The sequence below is a fragment of the Anas platyrhynchos genome, chromosome 8, assembly GCF_047663525.1.
Source record: "Anas platyrhynchos isolate ZD024472 breed Pekin duck chromosome 8, IASCAAS_PekinDuck_T2T, whole genome shotgun sequence".
NCBI lineage: Eukaryota > Metazoa > Chordata > Aves > Anseriformes > Anatidae > Anas > Anas platyrhynchos.
Window position 1 is genome coordinate 33,317,760 of NC_092594.1, and position 17,793 is coordinate 33,335,552.

The 17,793-nt window shown below is 39.6% G+C and overlaps 2 protein-coding genes across 3 annotated transcripts in view; both read left to right on the plus strand.

Moving 5' to 3' along the window:
• The first annotated feature begins 199 nt into the window (after positions 1-199).
• On the plus strand, positions 200-9,765 carry BTF3L4 (basic transcription factor 3 like 4). Of its 2 annotated transcripts, none has more exons than XM_027463411.3 (6): positions 200-346; positions 1,112-1,175; positions 2,064-2,177; positions 4,565-4,766; positions 6,386-6,445; positions 7,352-9,765. In XM_027463411.3, the coding sequence occupies exons 2-6, from the start codon at positions 1,122-1,124 to the stop codon at positions 7,396-7,398; spliced, it is 477 nt and encodes a 158-aa protein (XP_027319212.1). In that variant the 5' UTR covers positions 200-346; positions 1,112-1,121; the 3' UTR covers positions 7,399-9,765. The 2 variants fall into 2 exon arrangements, with proteins under 2 accessions (XP_027319212.1, XP_005027279.1); XM_005027222.6 differs by lacking the exon at positions 200-346 and adding an exon at positions 479-658.
• An 882-nt stretch (positions 9,766-10,647) lies between these two features.
• Positions 10,648-17,793, plus strand: part of ZFYVE9 (zinc finger FYVE-type containing 9) — a 77,422-nt gene continuing 70,276 nt past the window's right edge. Inside the window, exon 1 of the mRNA XM_072042013.1 lies at positions 10,648-12,220. The gene's annotated coding sequence lies outside the window, so the exon portion shown is untranslated. The remainder of the gene's footprint in view (positions 12,221-17,793) is intronic.

Here is a 17,793-nt window from a genome sequence, read left to right on the forward strand (position 1 = left end):
ACACACGCTCCCGCCTCGCAAGCGGTTGTTTCTTTCCCCCCTTAAAAGCAAAGGGCACGGCAGGGTCACACCGCAGCACCGTGCCAGCGGCCGTCCCGTCCCGTCCCGCCCCGCCCCTTCCCCAGCAGACTACAACTCCCAGCATGCCCCGCTCTCGGGGGGCGTCCCCCCCTCTTTCTCTATGCAAATACAACGCGGAGCCGCCGCCAATCACCGCGCGGGGGCGGGGGGGGCTCGCGCCGTCACGTGGCGCGAAGCTTCCTTTCTCTGTGCGCCCCTCTTTCCTTCCTCGGCCGCCATCTTGTGCGCACCGCGTGTCGGGCCGCCGAGGGGCCGCCGGGCTCAGGTGAGAACCGCCCCGCGCCCCCCGGCATCGTGCGGGCGGCCCCCGGGCCTCTTCCCGGCCCCTTCCCTTCCCTTCTGCCGGGCCTCGGGGAGAGGAAGGGGGGAAGCGAGGCCGGGACGCGGTGCTGCGGGTTCTGCCCGCCCCTAGCGCGCTGCAGCCGCCCCGGGGGGGTCGCTGAGGGCTCCTCGGGGCAGGCCCGCGAGGGGGGCGCCTCGCCCTGAGGGGGTTTTGCCCCCGCTGCGGGTATTTGAGGTCTTCAGCCTTTAAAGGTCACGCTTGGCCCGTGGGGGACCCAGTTGACAAAGTTCCCAGGTATTGAGCTGGGAGGGGAGCTGCCAGGGATCGCTGTGGCACTGCGAGGGCTTGGTGGGGTCGTCAGCTGCCAGTAGCGGGGGTTCGTTATGTGGAAATAGCTCGTGAGGCAGCTCAGCGATGAGTCTCGCTCCCTGGGCTCTGTTAATCATGAAGGTGCTATGTTCCTGGAAGCAGTTGTGCTCTACGTGCTGATCTTCGTCAGAGTGCTTCAGCCAAATACTAAACTGATGCACTTGGAAATTTGCAGCTAATATCTCAAACTGATGCAACACAAAATGTGTTGGCTTGCTTCGTTGTGGTACACGGTTCAGCTAAGCAAGCTGCTGCTGCACTGCTTTGTGCTATCGAGATGGGGCGGCTTTAAAGGTTTTTTGTTTGTTTGCCCTGCTTCGTTGAGGGTTTTTCCTTAATGTTTTAGCAGCTAACTTGTATTTCTGTTTCATTCTTCAGACGCAACACTATGAATCAAGAAAAACTGGCCAAGCTTCAAGCTCAAGTCCGAATAGGAGGAAAGGTAAGAAAAGCATCAGAGATACGCTATTTTATGTAACTTATATGTTAAAAGAGAATTCTCTTTAAAATTTCCTTTTCAAAACATAATTTAGGAGGGGGGAAAATACATACTTCAACAAAAGTATATTTTTAAGGCCTCTAACATGATCTGGATAATAGTACTGCTTACATGAAAGGTAGTTTTCTTTTAGCTCACACCTGCTGGATGAGTAGTTTCCAGGGTGTATGCTCTTCTTAAACCTTGTGACTTGTTGTGACCTGTGAAAGCTCAAGCTAAGCTTACCTGTTGGTTTTTCTAGTTTTGTCTTCTCTCTGCTGGAAAGTTTCTTCCGTTTCTTCCTTTGTATCAGCTCCAGGACTTATAATTGAGCTCTTTCTGAGCCAGAAGGTAGCTAATGTGACAAAAAAACAATATAGGTTGTTCAGTGTGGGCATATGTTTCCTAACCAGAGATATTGGGGTTGGAGGGATCGTATAGAAGTTATTAAAGTAGGAATTTCAACGTTGCTATCTGTGGAACAGTTTAAAAAACTAAGTTGCACAGTTACAAAAGTGTTTTAAAATCACTGTATTTGTGTTGTTCTGGACAAACCTAAAATTCTCAGGAAGCATTCTTCTATGTTGCTTAATAGTAAATAGTATTTTTATAATCCATCTTGTGGAAAGAGAAAATACTGCTATTTTTCAGCGTCTTTTTGTCTTCTACGCTTAAGAAAAATCTCAAAATTGAGACTGACAGAAACTGTAGGTGAAGGGAAGAAAGACAAGAAACATTTTTCACTACAGCTTTTTCATAGCTTAAAGACATTCTGCTTGGATTGTGAGATGACTTAAATTTCAAGTGTTGTAAGAGTTTGTGTTGCTGAGTGTTCTCTTGATTCTTTTCCAGGGAACAGCTCGCAGAAAGAAGAAGGTGGTGCACAGAACGGCAACAGCTGATGACAAAAAACTTCAGAGCTCCCTCAAAAAACTGGCAGTAAATAACATTGCTGGCATTGAAGAGGTATAGTGAGAAAAATAAATGTTTCTTGTGTGAAATTAAATTCATTGTGTTGTTTTGGTGTTGGTTTTGTGTTTTTAATTTTATTTCTTAACAAGTTTTCCCCTCAAACTCAGGTGTGATTACACATAGGGTGAAATTACTTTATTTTTTTGGTCTCATTTACATTGATGCATACATATCTATAGAGAAAAGGGAAGAGTTTCTGGCCAGACTGTGATCACAGAAGCCAGTAAGCTGCTTTTAATGTATGTCTCTTGCATTAATTGCAAAACAAAACTTCCCTTAATTCATAACATCATGTAATCAATTGCTTAATTTTAATAGAAGTGTTAAGTACATCTTACTGCACAGGGATGCGTAAAGAAAGTTATGTGATGCAAAACTTAAGGTAGAGAATCAAAATGCTTGGAGTAACAACTTGCAAGTCTGCATTATCAAAAGGAAGTTTTTTCATGGCATGAAAAATAAACTAGATTTGGTTGTTGAAGTTATAGAAGGCTGATATTTCTTACAACACTAGCAAAACTCTACAGAACCAGCTTCTGTTATATAAAGCAGCAATACAGAGGCTTCAGGTATTCCCTGAGTATTTTTTTTGTGTGTATAAGTTTTTCCATATAAAGTATTAGCTGGAATAGAAACTATTTCCATAGTGCTGTAGAGAGTGTGATGCTCATATGCGGGGGAGGAGGTGTTACTTCACTGTGAGCTCCATGTTACTGTAGTACGTGGTTGAAGCATAATATTTAATCTGTGATTAATTAATTTAAGGAAGGGTTGCAGGGTGCCTCCAGAGGTCACTTTATGGGTATCTCTCCTCCAAAGGCAAATACCAATCCAGTATGGAAGCCTGGTTTGCCTGTAAGCTTTCATACCTCTGCTGCAGAAACACTTTAATTTGGCTGACTGAATTATGATGTTTATATGTTATGCTATACAAATGCAGAGAAAAACCCAGTCCTTGTTTGTTCTTTTTACACAGGGTGTAAGATCTTTATTCAGACGTGGTTATTAAGACTTAGAATATGTTGATGTGAAGGAGGATAGCTAGGTACATAATTACAGTATGTTGCCTTACTGTTCAGGAAGACCTAAACTGCCCTATGTAAGTACAGTTTGGGGAAGTTAGTAGTGTTGAGAAGGCAGATTTTTTTGATTTGTTTTGGTTGGAAGAGGATTTTAAGTAAGATGACTGCTTACATACAGCTTTCATCATTTTCCCCTCAGTCTTGCAGGAGAGTGACACCTATTTATTGTTTATTTTTTTATTTTTTTCTGTTCAAAACGGCTATTAATCTTTAAAGTTCAATACAGTTAAATCTGTGTTCTAGATGTGCTCTTTAATCCTCCATTATTTTCTCCCTGTAACTTCTGCTAAAAGCAGTGTTATAAAATACATAAGTTTCAGTACAGCTGTTCCTTTGGATGAGTAAAACTCTTCAATTTTTTTTTCTTCAGATAAAATTGGTTTCTGCGTAACCCTAGCTCAGCCATGCCCAGGAAGAAAAAAACTAAGTTTCCCTTCTTCAAAACTGTAAAAATGCAGAATAAAAAAATAAATAAAAAAAAAAAACACAGAATAAACTTCAACTGTAAGAGCCAAAACAGGCTGCTGTAAGAATTAAAACTGGTTGTGAAACTTAATTCTTATTAATTCAGAGCACCAGCTAAAGGGAACAGAATCATTGTATGTTGTGCTTGGTTTCAGTAATTTTGTGATGACTCTTCTAGGAGGGCACTGAAGCCTGTTCCAGTGCAGCTAATTTATGAATCTAGAACACTGCAAGAGATGTGAGGGAGAAGTCTTTGTATTGGGCAGTTTCAGCAAAGAGGCCAGATTGTGAATCATGTGCCTTTGCCAATTCTGCTCCAGAAACAATAACCTATTCCTGATAGGTGACATAGATAGTTCAAGACGCTGCCATTCACAGCTGATACGGCAAAGCTTTTTTGTTAGAGCTTTAGTTTTTAAGAGTGCAGACTTGGAGATTTCTCTCCCTAGACATTCTTGATAATAACTGGTTTATGCCTTAAAGGCTAATAGCCTGTATATATTTCTTGCCTTCCACAAAAATGTGGACTGTATGATAACACACAAGCCTTTGCACATGTATTGCTTACTATAAAGATAAGAGTATAAGGCAATCATAGCTGTTAAATTCAGACTTTTCATGTAGTATGTGTGAGCCCTTTCTAGACAACTAACTCATTTTACTTCCAATTCAGGTGATGTTAATTCTGGGTACTTTATGTGTGGTTTTATTCTCTAGGAGTACTAGTTTTGTATTTATATTTTAAAACTTCAATCTAGTTTTGAATTAATTTATTGCACTTCTTCAGCAAGATGCTGCAACACTTTAGTAAATGTAGTTTATCTGTTTAAACAGGTGAACATGATAAAAGATGATGGAACAGTTATTCACTTCAACAACCCCAAGGTTCAGGCATCCCTCTCTGCCAACACTTTTGCAATTACTGGTCATGCAGAGGCTAAACCGATCACAGAAATGCTTCCAGGCATCTTAAGCCAGCTTGGTGCTGACAGCTTAACAAGTCTCAGGAAGTTAGCTGAACAATTCCCAAGACAAGGTAGGTCTTCTTGGAATTTTTCATTGATGATTGAGAGAATGCATGCAGTGTTGAAACTTTAACCCACATTTAGTAACAATACATGACATAAAAGCAGTGAAAAACCTACTTGGTTTTATTTATTGGCCGCTGTTGTGGACATACAGTATGTGATGAGGGGATAATCAAATTTTTCTTGTTTCAAGACTGTATATGCTGGCCCTCATTTAAAATTAACATTAAAATCTGGTAGGTCAGGCATGTTTTAATTCCAGGCATACAACTGCATGTGACAAAATACTTCGCAAAACAGAAGTAACTTCAGTTTTCATATAGAAAATCTCAACAGGTTCTCTTTGTCAGGGTACCAGGTCTGTTTTCTTTCTTCCACAAAATGTTTTCACTGTGGAGGAAGAGAACTTGTTCTTTATCTTCTATTTTGGAATTCCATTTGGAAGAAAAACAACGCTCACAATTCAAAATCAAATCTTCCGGTGTGATTCATTTTCTAATCATTTTTTTGTAGTGGTCTCAGCTATTCTCTCTAAGCAAGTTTGTATCTTAAGAATAAATGGGAGTTTATTTTGAAAGAACATTTTATGAAATCGGAATAAAACGGTATTTTAAAGTATGCAAGTAATCAGTCTGATTTTGGTAAGAGTTTGTAAAAGCTTTCTTTGACTGTGGAATAGGTATGCTTTTTATTTTAAGTCTATGTCAGAGTTCATGTTTCATGTGTGTTGCCAAAATTAATTCTTAATAACAAGTCCCAGTGAAGTTGGACATTATAAATATGAAAAACAGTTTTTAGACTTTTTTTTGTCTTGAATGGTAACTGAAATGGCCATTAAAAGGTCTGTAATTGAATATGTTGCACTTGTCCCTCTTGGGAGTTAGAAAATACATTTTTTAGTTTAATATTTTCAACAAATTAATCTATTTCTTCTAAATTAGTAATTTCAATCTCATCTATATCTCATATTCAGAGTTTAATTGAAAGTAGATTTTCTTCTTCCTTATTTTACTAGTATGAATAGGTAGAAAGATGGGTCATTGTAATAATACTTCTTTATTACAACCTCAGTACCAATAAATTCTTTGTGTTTCCTTAGGTAGCACAGAAAGCTAGTCTTAAAATAAGTGGACCAATGTGAAGGAATTATTTTTATTTTACGTTCTTGGATTTCTCCAGGTTATGTGTAACATGATCCTGGTTTCATCATGACTTACAGAAGAATAGGCTTCATATAGGACCCTTGATGTGGAAATACTTTTTCCTACAATTCTGGCCTCTAGGAAATCGTGATATGTTGGCCTTGGATTGATACCATGTTATCGTTGCATGAGAACACATGGCTTCAGTTAGAAGATTTAGTCACACTGGGTTTTTTCTGTATCATTTGATATTTTGTTAGCTCTGCATTAATATGCCTAGGCATTTGGAAATGGCAATGTTAATACTTTGATATCAGAACGTTCACAAATAGACCTTTTATTCATGCTAATGATTGTTGATACCCAGTCATTGTTTCTTGAAATGAGGGAATGCCTTCTATTTTTCCTTGTATGTTATGTATTCTTGTTGTGTGGTTGTAGTAACTCTGTACAACAAAAACTCAGCACCAGTTTTCTTTTTACAGTGTTGGACAGTAAAGCACCAAAATCTGAAGATATTGATGAAGAAGATGATGATGTCCCAGGTAGGCACATAAACTTACACGTCTATTTGATGTACAAATACTCAATTCATGCACTGGAGTATTTAGCTCTTGATGTGATTATTCTACTCATTTGCTAAGGGAGGCTTCGTATGCTGGGCAACATTTCAATACTGATGACTTTAGATTCCAGTTTTTGAAAGTAGCTTGCCTTGCACAAATTGCTTAATTCTTAAGTAGAAACAACTTGAAATACTTCCAGGGAGGTTGAACAGGTGGTCTAAATACCCAAATATGGTTTTAGGGCTGGAAAATGGAGTATCTGTAAAATGATGTAATTGGTATATTTTTAAATAAGGGTTTGGTACTCTTATTTCTGCAGTAGAAGAAATTTAGCTTCTGTCAGTGTCTATTGGTGTCTTGAGAAACTTTAATTCTAAGTTGTTAATTTGTCAGTCGGTAACTATAAATCACCACATTCTTTTGTTCATACATCATCAGTATGGTGTGTTAGCCAAAACAATGAGTTGGTGACCCAAATGTTTGATTTCTTTTGCTGTGGCACTTAATTTTTCTGACCTTACATAAAAATGTACAGGTCTCTTCAAAACGTTCTGTTTGATGGAGTACAGCAGTTAATAGGTGCATAGCTTCAGACAGTTGTTAAGAGTGGCTGTCGCTCAAGACTCAACTGCATATAGTAGAGCATCTCTGAAAATCAGATCTTACTCAGTGTTAGAACTTGCACTCTTTCTTGGTGTTCCTGCATGTCTAGTTCTTTGTATATATTCAAACTCCATTTTCTAAAGCAGTTTGAAATCCCCCCCTTAAAGTGTGCATGAGTATAGTTGGGAACTAATTAACATTTCATATACGTGCATTTTTCATTAAATGTCTGAAGGCATCGTTACTGGGCATTACTGTATTAAATATCTTCATCTCTTTCAGATCTCGTAGAAAATTTTGATGAAGCATCAAAGAATGAAGCTAACTAAATCATTAATAGTTCTGGAAGCTGGCATGGACTAGATTTAAGAAATCAGCTATGTGGTTCCAAAGTTTTAAAGAAACAGAGAACATCATCTGTTAATAGTTCAGTAATATAAATATTTTGTATTTTTATGATGCTGTTTGTTCAGCATTTTCTGTCAGTTGATTTTGCATTTTGCACTTACTCCCAAGATCTACTCTTTTGGTCAAAACGAAATGTCAGTGCAGTTTGAGGGGTGTGTGCATGTGCGTGTGTGTATGTGTGTGGGTGTACATATAGTGGAGAACAAATTGGAGAACACTTATTTAACCTTTCCCCCTTTTCTTTTGGAAGTAGAAATAAAACAAATCTTCGGCATTGTTACTTTTGATTATCACAGAATAGTGCACAGAAGGCAGTGAAGATAAGTTCTGTCCGCATTTTGTGACCTGAAGGCGCTACACCATTAAAATTGGGGTTTAATTTGCTGTAACTATTGTACTTTCAAATGTTTTTCATCCATGTTGAAATGCACACGGTATTTGTTATCAACCGTATGTTGATCCCAGATGATACCTTAGATGAGCTAGTTTACCAGCTTGTTTGGTACAGAAACTTTTTTAAAAAGAAAACTCAGTCCCAGAAAAGTGATTTTTTTTTTTCCTCTCTCAACTTTTGACTCCTTCCACACACCTAGCTCTATGTTCTCCTGTTGATTGTGTAGAGTATATCACGTCAAAAGGAAAACAAATCCCTTAGTTCTCTACCATCAGGTCACTTATGAAACTTGGAGGTCTAGTTGGTAATAGTCCAGTGAACCAGTTTTGCACGGTAACAGATTTTTGCTTGAATAACTTCAAGCTGTTCTCTTGGCATGACTGCATTTACTAGCAACTGATGATCCACTGTCACTAGAAATTAAATGCACCATGTGAGCAACGTTTAAGGTGGGAGGAAAGAGTTGTTGACATTCTGCCTTGCCTCCTGCTGGGCAGTTTGTGCAATGACTAGCTCTAAAGGGATTTTTTTTTGCCTGTATTTTACCTTTGCCTATAACCTACCTCTAGGTTTGGTGTCATCTATGTAGTAGCTTACTAAAAAACCACAAATGTTCCTCGGACATAAAGAGGGACATTGGGAGGTACCATTGGTACAGTGCAGTATTTATGACCTTCCTTTAAAATGCTTAATGTGAACCTGTTTTCTCAGAGGCTCTTTCAAGGTTCTTAATGTAATGTGCATTACAGTGTAGTTAGACATTGTAACCTGTGTCAAGGGCAGCTGTGGCTTAAGAAAGCCGTTTTTTCCTTCTACATCTGTCACTTAACTATGGCTTAATTGGAACATATCAGCTTTTTATGTAGGTTCATAGGCTAGAAAACTGTAAAAGTACAAGGTAAACAATACACGAGTCCTGGTGACGACATCATAAAGCCATGAAAGCAGAGCTGTAGTGGTTTGTCATCTGAACTCCTCAATTTATTTTATAGGTCTTGTTAATTTCTTTCTGTTATTTTATATACTACATGGATCTTGCTACAAAATAAAACAGCAGTACAAAAGAGGAAATGTCCCCTCTTGTATGTTGTCTCATCCTCCCACCAGCAGTAGCTGAGGAACAACTGGTGGGTGCAGCTGCTGTTTTACAAAGCAGGGCCTCCTTGCTGACAGCTCCTGACAAAGATACATGCAGGTTTAGGGAAGATCCTGATAGAGCTTTAGGATTTCACACTCCCATATATCCACTCTCCTATTTTCTCTGCAGTGTTGAATGGAACTTTGGTCTGTTGTATGGCTAACTTTGAATCGGCTGCAGATTCTTCGGTTTATAAGGAAGAGATTTCTTCATTAACGTGTGCGCAGGCACACTGAATTGCCTTTTGCTTCCTTTGCAAGCTCAAAGAGCAAATGAAGGATACTAGGAAACAGGTATTTACGGTGTTCTGCCATTTGCTTAAGGGGCACGAGTGAAGAGCACTTCAAAGTAGCAACTGTACTGAGTTTGTGGTATGGGTTGTCCCCCTCTCTCCCAAATACTAATCAGATACTGAAAATTCATGCTTGTTGGTTTCTGATGTAGGAAGTATGTTGAAAGTAATTTTGTGAGAGATTAAGAGTAAGCATCGGATTTGGTAAACTTCTGTATAGTTGAACTTCCTGATTATTACAAAATATTCGTTTAATTTTTGCTCTTGGTCGTCATGAGAATTTACATGTTAAACCATCATTCTTTCATATGTTTGACAAGCAGTAAACTAACTAAATATGCTAGCTTATGTAGTTACGTTATCTTCAGTTTTTCACTGTATCTGAAAACAGTCAACCACTTATGATTTGCTGCTGGAAATAACTAGAGCTTATCAATCATTAAACTGATTTTAATTAAAAGTAACCCATCAAGGCTCTTGTGGGAAAAGCTATTTTTCTTCATATTTGTTCATGGTAAACTCAGTGTTTGTACATGCTGGTGGAAATGCAGAGTTATGAAGCATAGTGACGGAGGAGCGTTGCTACAGTAAAAATTCCCCACAATAAGGTGGACAGGTGGTGCATTAAAATGTTCTTTGCTTGGTTTCTGTAGTGAACTTGCTCACTACTTAAATGCTGTTGACATTAAAGATGCTGATAAAGTTACTGACATTGATGAAGTTACTGACATACTAAAGATGTTGGCAATAATTTGGAAATAGTATTGGAAAGCATAGTCTAGGTTGAAACTTCTCTTGCACTGTATGTGAGAAAGCTGAATTGCAGAAGACTGAAAGAATCAAGAACCTGGCAAACTTCTAAGACTGCAAACACTGGTGTTCTATTGTGACTGCCACTCGGTCTGTATTCCCCTAGTTTATGAAGAGGAAAGCTGGGACTGACTGGCCTCAGGCAGAAGAGCAAGTCTGTAGAACACTTGTGCATTTGCTCTATGAAAAGATGTGCGTGAATGACAGATGGCAGTAGAACAATTCAGTCACTGGTGCTGGAGACTTGGTACTGAGTGCTGGGATTTCTCATGTGCTTGGTGACAGAAGGAGTTTGCAGAAAAGCAGTAGTGTAGAAGTTGATAACAGAACGTTTGATATACAACAGATTGGAGAAATATGATTGAAGTACATTTTTCTTCAACTTCTGAAAACTTTAGACTTCGTCTAGGATTAATTGAAGAGCGCATAGAAATGGTAAGGGTGAAATCAGAGCTGCTACTGAAATACGTTAATTCACTACTATTTGTCAACTTTCAATGGGAACTAAGAGCTGTTAATTAAATCCCTTCTGCCACCATCTTCAAAAATGTTTTGGATTCAGTATGTACCAATTGGGCACTGGCGGTTTTAATAGTGATTCGTTTACTGAGCAGTGTATTGATTGACCGGTGTATTGCTTTTTACAGGAAAGAACCAAGGCAGTTATAAAGCAGCATGGTAAATCTGTGCTTTATGTGAGTGTTGAATTGATGCCTCTACTAAAGAGTCTCCCAGTGAGGAATTCTCCTGTTCTTCCCTGCAGTCAGCCCGTGCTGCTCCAGATGGTAGGGACACATGCCGGGGCTTAATAAACCATGCACTGTAAGTGAACTTGGGTTATAGAACTCTTCCACTGGCCCTTAAGATGAGCATCATTTTATTATTTGAAGACAGTAGTGTTTTGTTGAGCAAAGTGGCCAGATTATTCTGGAGATCAGGATTACACTGATTAAATGATCTATGTTTTGTAATTGAGCAAATGAAGTGATGCAGAAACAGAAGCACATTGCAACAGCCATGGCAGCTTTATGGAAGTGGTTGCAGAAGTACAGGGAATGGTTATTCACGTTCAACTAGTTGCATTCCCAGCAAGTAATTTTTTTTTTTTTTTTTTTTTACTTTTTTCCTCCTTTTCCAAGACTAGTTTGCAGACAGTGAAGAACTTCATGGATTTATGCAGAGACACGGGGGCTGCAGTGCCAGTCAAGAATGCAGTTAGCCAAGCAGAGCAAGTGAAGAGACTAACTCTAAGTCAGTTTTGCTGGTATGTTTGGGTGGAAGCTTGGGTTTATGTCTAGAGCAGGGTTATTGGGAACTGGGCTTTTATTTTGGACTCTGGCACTGTATTTTTGGCAAGAAGAAACAAACACAGTGCCTTGGTTTGCCTTCATTTTGGGAGCACTGCTCTTCCTCATGCAAGTATGTAGTATGTAAATTAATATACAATGGAGATGGATGTTCAGAAAAGAGCTACACCTATACAGATGTCACAAAAAGCTACTTCTACATGGTAAGCATACTGCCTGGGGGGCTGCCAGTCCTATCAAATGCCCTCTCACTAAACAGCAGCCCCACAGGTTGCTCAGGCACAATTTTTTTCTTTGCAAGCTGGTATCTGTCAGGTTTTCAGATATTAGTGCTTTCTTGAACTCCCTGTTGTGGATGGATTTAATAACTATGCTAAATTTGTTGCATCCTTGGAGTAAAAGGAGATTATCTGCTCACTTGAGGCTTTTGAAGTTGTTCAGTATTTTTGATAAGGTATCAACAAAGGCAAAAGTTTAAAGAAAAAAAAATAGATTCCAGGGTCTTTGACTTTTCAGTGTATGTCTAGCTGAATAGGAGTTAGGTGACCTCTCACCCTTTCTTGCAACATGCTTGCAGCAGCTATAGTAACTGCTTATTGTCAAAAAGTAATATTAGAAAGTATTTGATGTATTTTTAGATGGTCTGATGCAACTTAGACAAAGAAGAGCCAGTGCCATGTGACCTGCTTTCTCCAGACAGTGGGAAATGTTGCACAAACTACATTTTCAGAAAATCAGATCTGACTTTGAGGCCATGTGAAGTTGGAAATGTCCAAGTGATGCAAATTATTGCCAGACATAGGTAAGTGAAGGCTTAAAATCTGAACAGATTGTCAGTGCCTTTGCACGCCAGGGCTAAAGTTTCATGAAAGGCCTATACCAAGCTTCCAAACCAGCAAGAGGCAGCCCTTGCCTTGCTTCCCTTTCTCAAGTGCCAACAGAAGTAGGTGATCTGAGAGGTCACCTAGATCAGCTTGGCTGGTTGTAAATGTATCTCTTTGGTTTTCAATGGGTTTTCAGCTCAACTGACTGTTAAGGCTGACCATGCAGTTGTGTATGGTAACATGTGCTAAAAGCTTGGTCATTCCTCATCCTGACAGCTTGCTTTGGTTGGTTTGGCCAGCTTGTGAAACTCCATCCTGCACCTGGGTGGCAGTGTTTGAGCCTGTGGTCTCCTGCAGGGAGCAGCTGCTTGCAGAGGAAGCTGTCTGTACAGGGTCTGCTTTGGTCGTCTTTGCCTTACCACCTGATAGATGGCCAGTTTTAACTGTGAAATAAATGGTAACCTTCCTTTAAAAGGAGAACATCTGCATTGAGTCCTTCTGTGTAGGCTTGGCAGTGATGGCTATCACACAAATGGGCCTTGCACATGGAGCTAGCCTTTTTTCATGCTGCTGCTGCTTGCTCTGCTTCTGAGGCTTCTCTTAGTGAAGCAATAGGGGGGAGCTTGCAGTGCTGCTGCCAGGGTCATCCTGAGTTTGGGAAGAAGGGAAGGATTTACCATATTGATGCCTTGGGCAACCGATCTGGTCAGATTCCATAACTTGCAGCTTATTTTTAAACTTTTAATTGTGAAACAGGAGGTAAGTGCTGGCAAACTGGTGATGTGTAGGCAGTGCCTGCAGCATGGGCTGATGAGCTGAATGCTGCATGTGGCTTCAGCGTACCATTACTGCAGCCACCCTCTGACCCAGCCATCCCCTTGCCCTGCAGCCACAGCACCTGAATGCAGCCTTCCCCTTGTGCCCATTTTGCATGACTCTTCACAAAGTGAAAAGTGATTTTTCTGGGGTAAGCTGTTGGAGTTTCAATTCATGCTGCAGGTTCCTGTTCATTGAAAACCTCAGAAAGTAAATAGCTTTCAATGTGAACTTTCAGAAAAAATTGCCGTCTCTGACAAGATCTTGTTTCAAACGGGTTTCTGACACTTGGTCTTTCAATCAAAAATAGCTGTGACTTGCTCACAGCATTTTTACAGTCTCAAGGGAATAATAATGCAGCTAAAGGTTCTTCTCTGTTCATTTTAAAGCATTTGTACTGTTTCTGGGGACTGAGTGACAGCTGTAATTAGTAATGGCTTGCATTTTTGCATGTTTCTGAAAGAAAGCAAGTAGGGATTAAAATAAAATTTTAAAAAAGGAAAGTAACCCATATTAAAGGTCTTTAAGTCTCCCACAACCTGATTTCCTCAGCCTGACTGAAAGACCAGGACTTCTCAGTATCTGCTGCTGGACATTTGAGTACTTTGCTGAGACTTTTCTTTTGACACAAACGAAATATCAGTTTTCTGAAAAAATGGGGAATGTATTACATATTCTAGCCTTTTCTACATCGCTTTTCTCCCTGCTCCATGGTTTCTGTGTTGTAAATTATTAACATTTGAACACAGCAATATTATAACCCTTATCTCTCCCGCCCTTTGAGTTGCAGAATTGTTTTCATTGGCAGTGTGCACTGAGAAATCACATTGGCCACTTCCAACTCTGAAATTGTAGTAGTTTATCCCATTGCATGGTGGTTTTCCAGCTCGGTTCTCCTGAAAACCTTAAAATGGATTTTCCATTAAAAAATATTCCATCTGTTCTTTTCTTTTAAAGGCTGCAAGTCAAATTTGAAGGGATAATCTAGCTATTGTTTCTAGTGGTATGTGTTCTCTCCTGATGATGATCTTAAATTATAGAAGATTTTTTTTACGTGTATAGTGCAGGCTTGGTCACTGAGAACTTGTGACCTCTGTGAGCAGGATTGCTTGCTCTGGCAACAAGCAAAGGTATGTCATTGACATCTTAACTGGTAGAAACTTTACTGTGTGTACACTTACTTTCTGGTTTTAATGGGCAAAATACTCCGAATTTGCAGTAAACTGCAATAAGGCTTAGATGTCTTACACCAATGTTATCTCAGTGGCTCACAACCCTGTCATCAAGAATCTACACCAAGTGCATCGTCTTTGTAACTGCTTTGTCGTCTTCCTCTCTTTGTGGTTGCTGTGAGTATTGCCTGAGAAGCAGCTGTTGAATTTGGGTGCCTGATATCACAGGACGTGTTAAAACTTTGAATCTTTTAGGGCCTCCTTGGTTTTTAATTCCTTGGGATGACCAGTATTTGACAGGAAAGAGCAGACGAACAAGTAGCCATTCAGAACAAGACTTCACTTGCCTCGAATAAACATGAGACATTCTTTTTGGTATTACTTTCCCTGAGCCTTTAATTCGTGTTAGATTTTTGTATGATATGTGCCTTGATTAAATTTTTGCCCTTCTGTGTTAGCTTAGATAAGCCAAGATGAGAGAGGTGATGAAATAATTATCTTTAATTAGTGTTAACCTTCTAAACAGTCACATGGAAAATAGCTGTTGGAAGTATTAGTGCATTGTTTTTATTGTGCAGGTAGACAAGCTTTAACAGTTGTTACTACTGCAGTTAAGTAATCCTGTTACAGCAAAAATGTGTTTTTTATGCTCAGAACATCTCCCTAATTTGGTAAAAGCTAAAACAAATGGCAGATTAAAGTACTTTTTTTTTTCTGCTCCACTCCCCCTCATGTAGCTTCCTGCTGTATTTACTATTTATTATGCATTATTCTATCAAAAAACATTATGTTTAACTCTATATCCTTGAACGTGATTTTTTGTCAGTATTTCTGGTCAAAATAGAATTGTACTACAGTTGCTTATCCAGATGACTCTTAAGCAATACATCTTAAATGACCTTTCTTACCTTAGGGTAAACTTCTATTTAAGGACCAAATACTTTTATTGGTACTACCAAACTTCTAGCTAAAAAAAAAAAAAAAAAACTAGCGTGTACTTACCGATTATTGTAAAAAGCCATAATGTAAGCAGCAACTATTGCCAGAACCCTTGCAAAAACAATCTTGGTTGTTTGGAATAAAGTACCAGCCTTTTTAGCAAACTCAGGATATTCATCTGACTGACTTTTAAGTCATAAGCCTGAACAATTTACAGACTGTATTCTCATTGAGATGAGGAAATATCTGGGCAGGGCTTCCAAAGTGCTCTGACTCACCGCACTTCACACAATCCCAATCATGTGATTTAGCAAGGCATAAATAAGCCTGTTTTGTATAGGCCTAATTACACCTAGTGAAGCAATGGCCTTTTGCTGGAGCAGGGAGTTGCCACACTGTTGTGAAGTCAGAACATTGCTAGGAGGAGAACAGGATGGTTCAAGCAGGGCCATGAAGCTCATAAGAGAAGCGGAAGGAGCATGTGTCATTATAAATGTTCTCTCCACGTGTACGCTTCTATGTGATTTAGGGGTGGGCTTTGTCTGTGACAGTAAGACTGAACGATTCCCCGTTTGCCATCACTGCTGACCTAATAAATGACATGGTCAAGACTAGCATGTGTCTGGCTTTTGTTTTCATACTTACTAGTAAAAGAAATGAACTAATGGGAAAAAAAAAGTTGCAACGCTACTTTCCTGGAGTAACTAGTGACTTGTATTCAGCATGGAGATCTGTACAGTGGCACCAGTGGCTCTGCTGCTTTTACTCACTCTTTTTATCTGTGATATGGTGTCTGTATGGCAACGTTTGCTGGCTTCCTGACTCCCTCAGTCCACAGAGTTCAATATCACTCCTGAAAAGTGGGAATTATAGGTATGCTTCCATGAACAAGGAGGGATAGCACAGGCTGATATCCTTCATCCTGATACATTCACTGAGCTCATGCAGCTGCAGTTTGTGGGATACCTTCCACCATTAGTGGAAGCCATTCCAGTCATTATTGGACTAATGCTTGCATCTCCAGGATTGTCTGGTTAAACACCTGGTCAAGGAGAATGCAATGTGCAATTACCATCGCATCATCATATTGTGTAATACGCCTTACTGGATGCTAATTCCTTGTTACAGTGCTTTCTTTAAAAATACTGAGTAAAAGATGGTTCTTCCCTGGAGAGCTTATAATTTAAGGTATAGTCAAGTTAATACCAACTAGTTTTCAGCAATTTAAAAATTTAGTGCAGGGCTCACGGCTTCCTTGCAGGGAAAAAGAGCAATAGTGTCCTAGCTCAAGAGGACATGGATAACAGGGTCCATCTAATACATACTCCCTCTGGAATAGGGGTAGAGTTGTTGAACAATCCCCATTCTGTAAAAATTGCTTTGAGGTGTTTTTCATCCTGGCCAAGTGAATCATTCTTGTTTACTGGTCAGCTGTAATTTTCACAGCCTGCTCTGCTTAATGGCATTTTTACTAAACAAATTTCTTGATCAAAGACTTCAGTTATAAAGACCACTTTGAACTCATCTTAAGAAGCTCTCTCACTCACTGCTTTCTAATATTTGAAGCCCTTTGCCTATCAGCATAAATTACAAGCTGAAGGAACTCCCCTTGGTCTCACACCTGAGTTACCTTGGAATTTACTCCAGTCATCTTTTTTAGCCCCTAATTTGTTAATTACCTGGATAGTGCCACAGTCATGAAGCTATGAATCCACCCACCAGATTTTCTCCTGTATTCTCAGATTGCTTTCTAGTAGCCTTATCCTTTATTATTTAAGCACTCTACCTGACATGTATGTTCCCTTGTTGCCATATGACATAAAGTTCTGGCTTAGCGTTAGCTTGATTCCTTTATTCATCCAAGAGATAGGATTCTCTTCATTATTACTGAGGTGTCCAGCTTTTTGCAAACTATGGGAGGGGATGTTTGCTCATCAGTTTTCTCAGTGTTAAGCACTTGCTTTCCTTTGGGGAAACAAGTCAAAACTTTTCTTTCTGGCTCTTCAACAAAGGAATCATCATCTTACAAAAGTAAGAATGAAGGAGAGAGGCTGCACTGTTTTTGCTTCAGTTTCAAGATGTTTTTTCTCTTCCTTACCCTTCAAAGGAAAGCTTAAGTCTGTATTTGGGCACCGTTCTTATCTTTTGACGGCTAGTTCAGGCATGAGTTGTCTATCCAGTGCAGTTATGCTTTGCTACAATTTATGCAAAACTTATTTTGTATCATTTATATAAAAAATATTTATTTTAACTCTGTCCAATAAAGAGAATAAGGAATTTGGTGCCAATTATGAGATTGCTGTATAGAGATGTGGGGAACAGTGGCATGGGGAGGAAAGAAGCTTTCAAGGATTGCAAAAGGCAATATGAAAGAGGGAGGTAGGCCTGCATGCTGCAGTGATAACGATGGAAGGAAAAGAAAAGGGGATCAGCAAAATAGCTAAATGCCAAAGATGATGCCCAACTGACATTGCTGCATGGGGGGATTATGCCAGCTGAGGTGGGGGAAGAGAACACCTCTTTCTGTTACTGCCTTCCCTATCGCTGTTTTTGTCTTGGACGAGGAGGGGTGCTCTTTGGACTCCGTGCTTCTGGAGTCTGCGTGCCTGGGCTCTGCTCTCACC

What these genes read in the sequence shown, in the direction of transcription:
- BTF3L4 (XM_027463411.3), top strand. Translation starts at nt 1,122, where the DNA reads ATGAATCAAGAAAAACTGGCCAAGCTTCAAGCTCAAGTCCGAATAGGA. An exon ending in ACATTGCTGGCATTGAAGAG is followed by an intron (nt 2,178 to 4,564) that starts GTATAGTGAGAA and finishes CTGTTTAAACAG; the next exon opens with GTGAACATGATAAAAGATGA. An exon ending in AGAAGATGATGATGTCCCAG is followed by an intron (nt 6,446 to 7,351) that starts GTAGGCACATAA and finishes CATCTCTTTCAG; the next exon opens with ATCTCGTAGAAAATTTTGAT.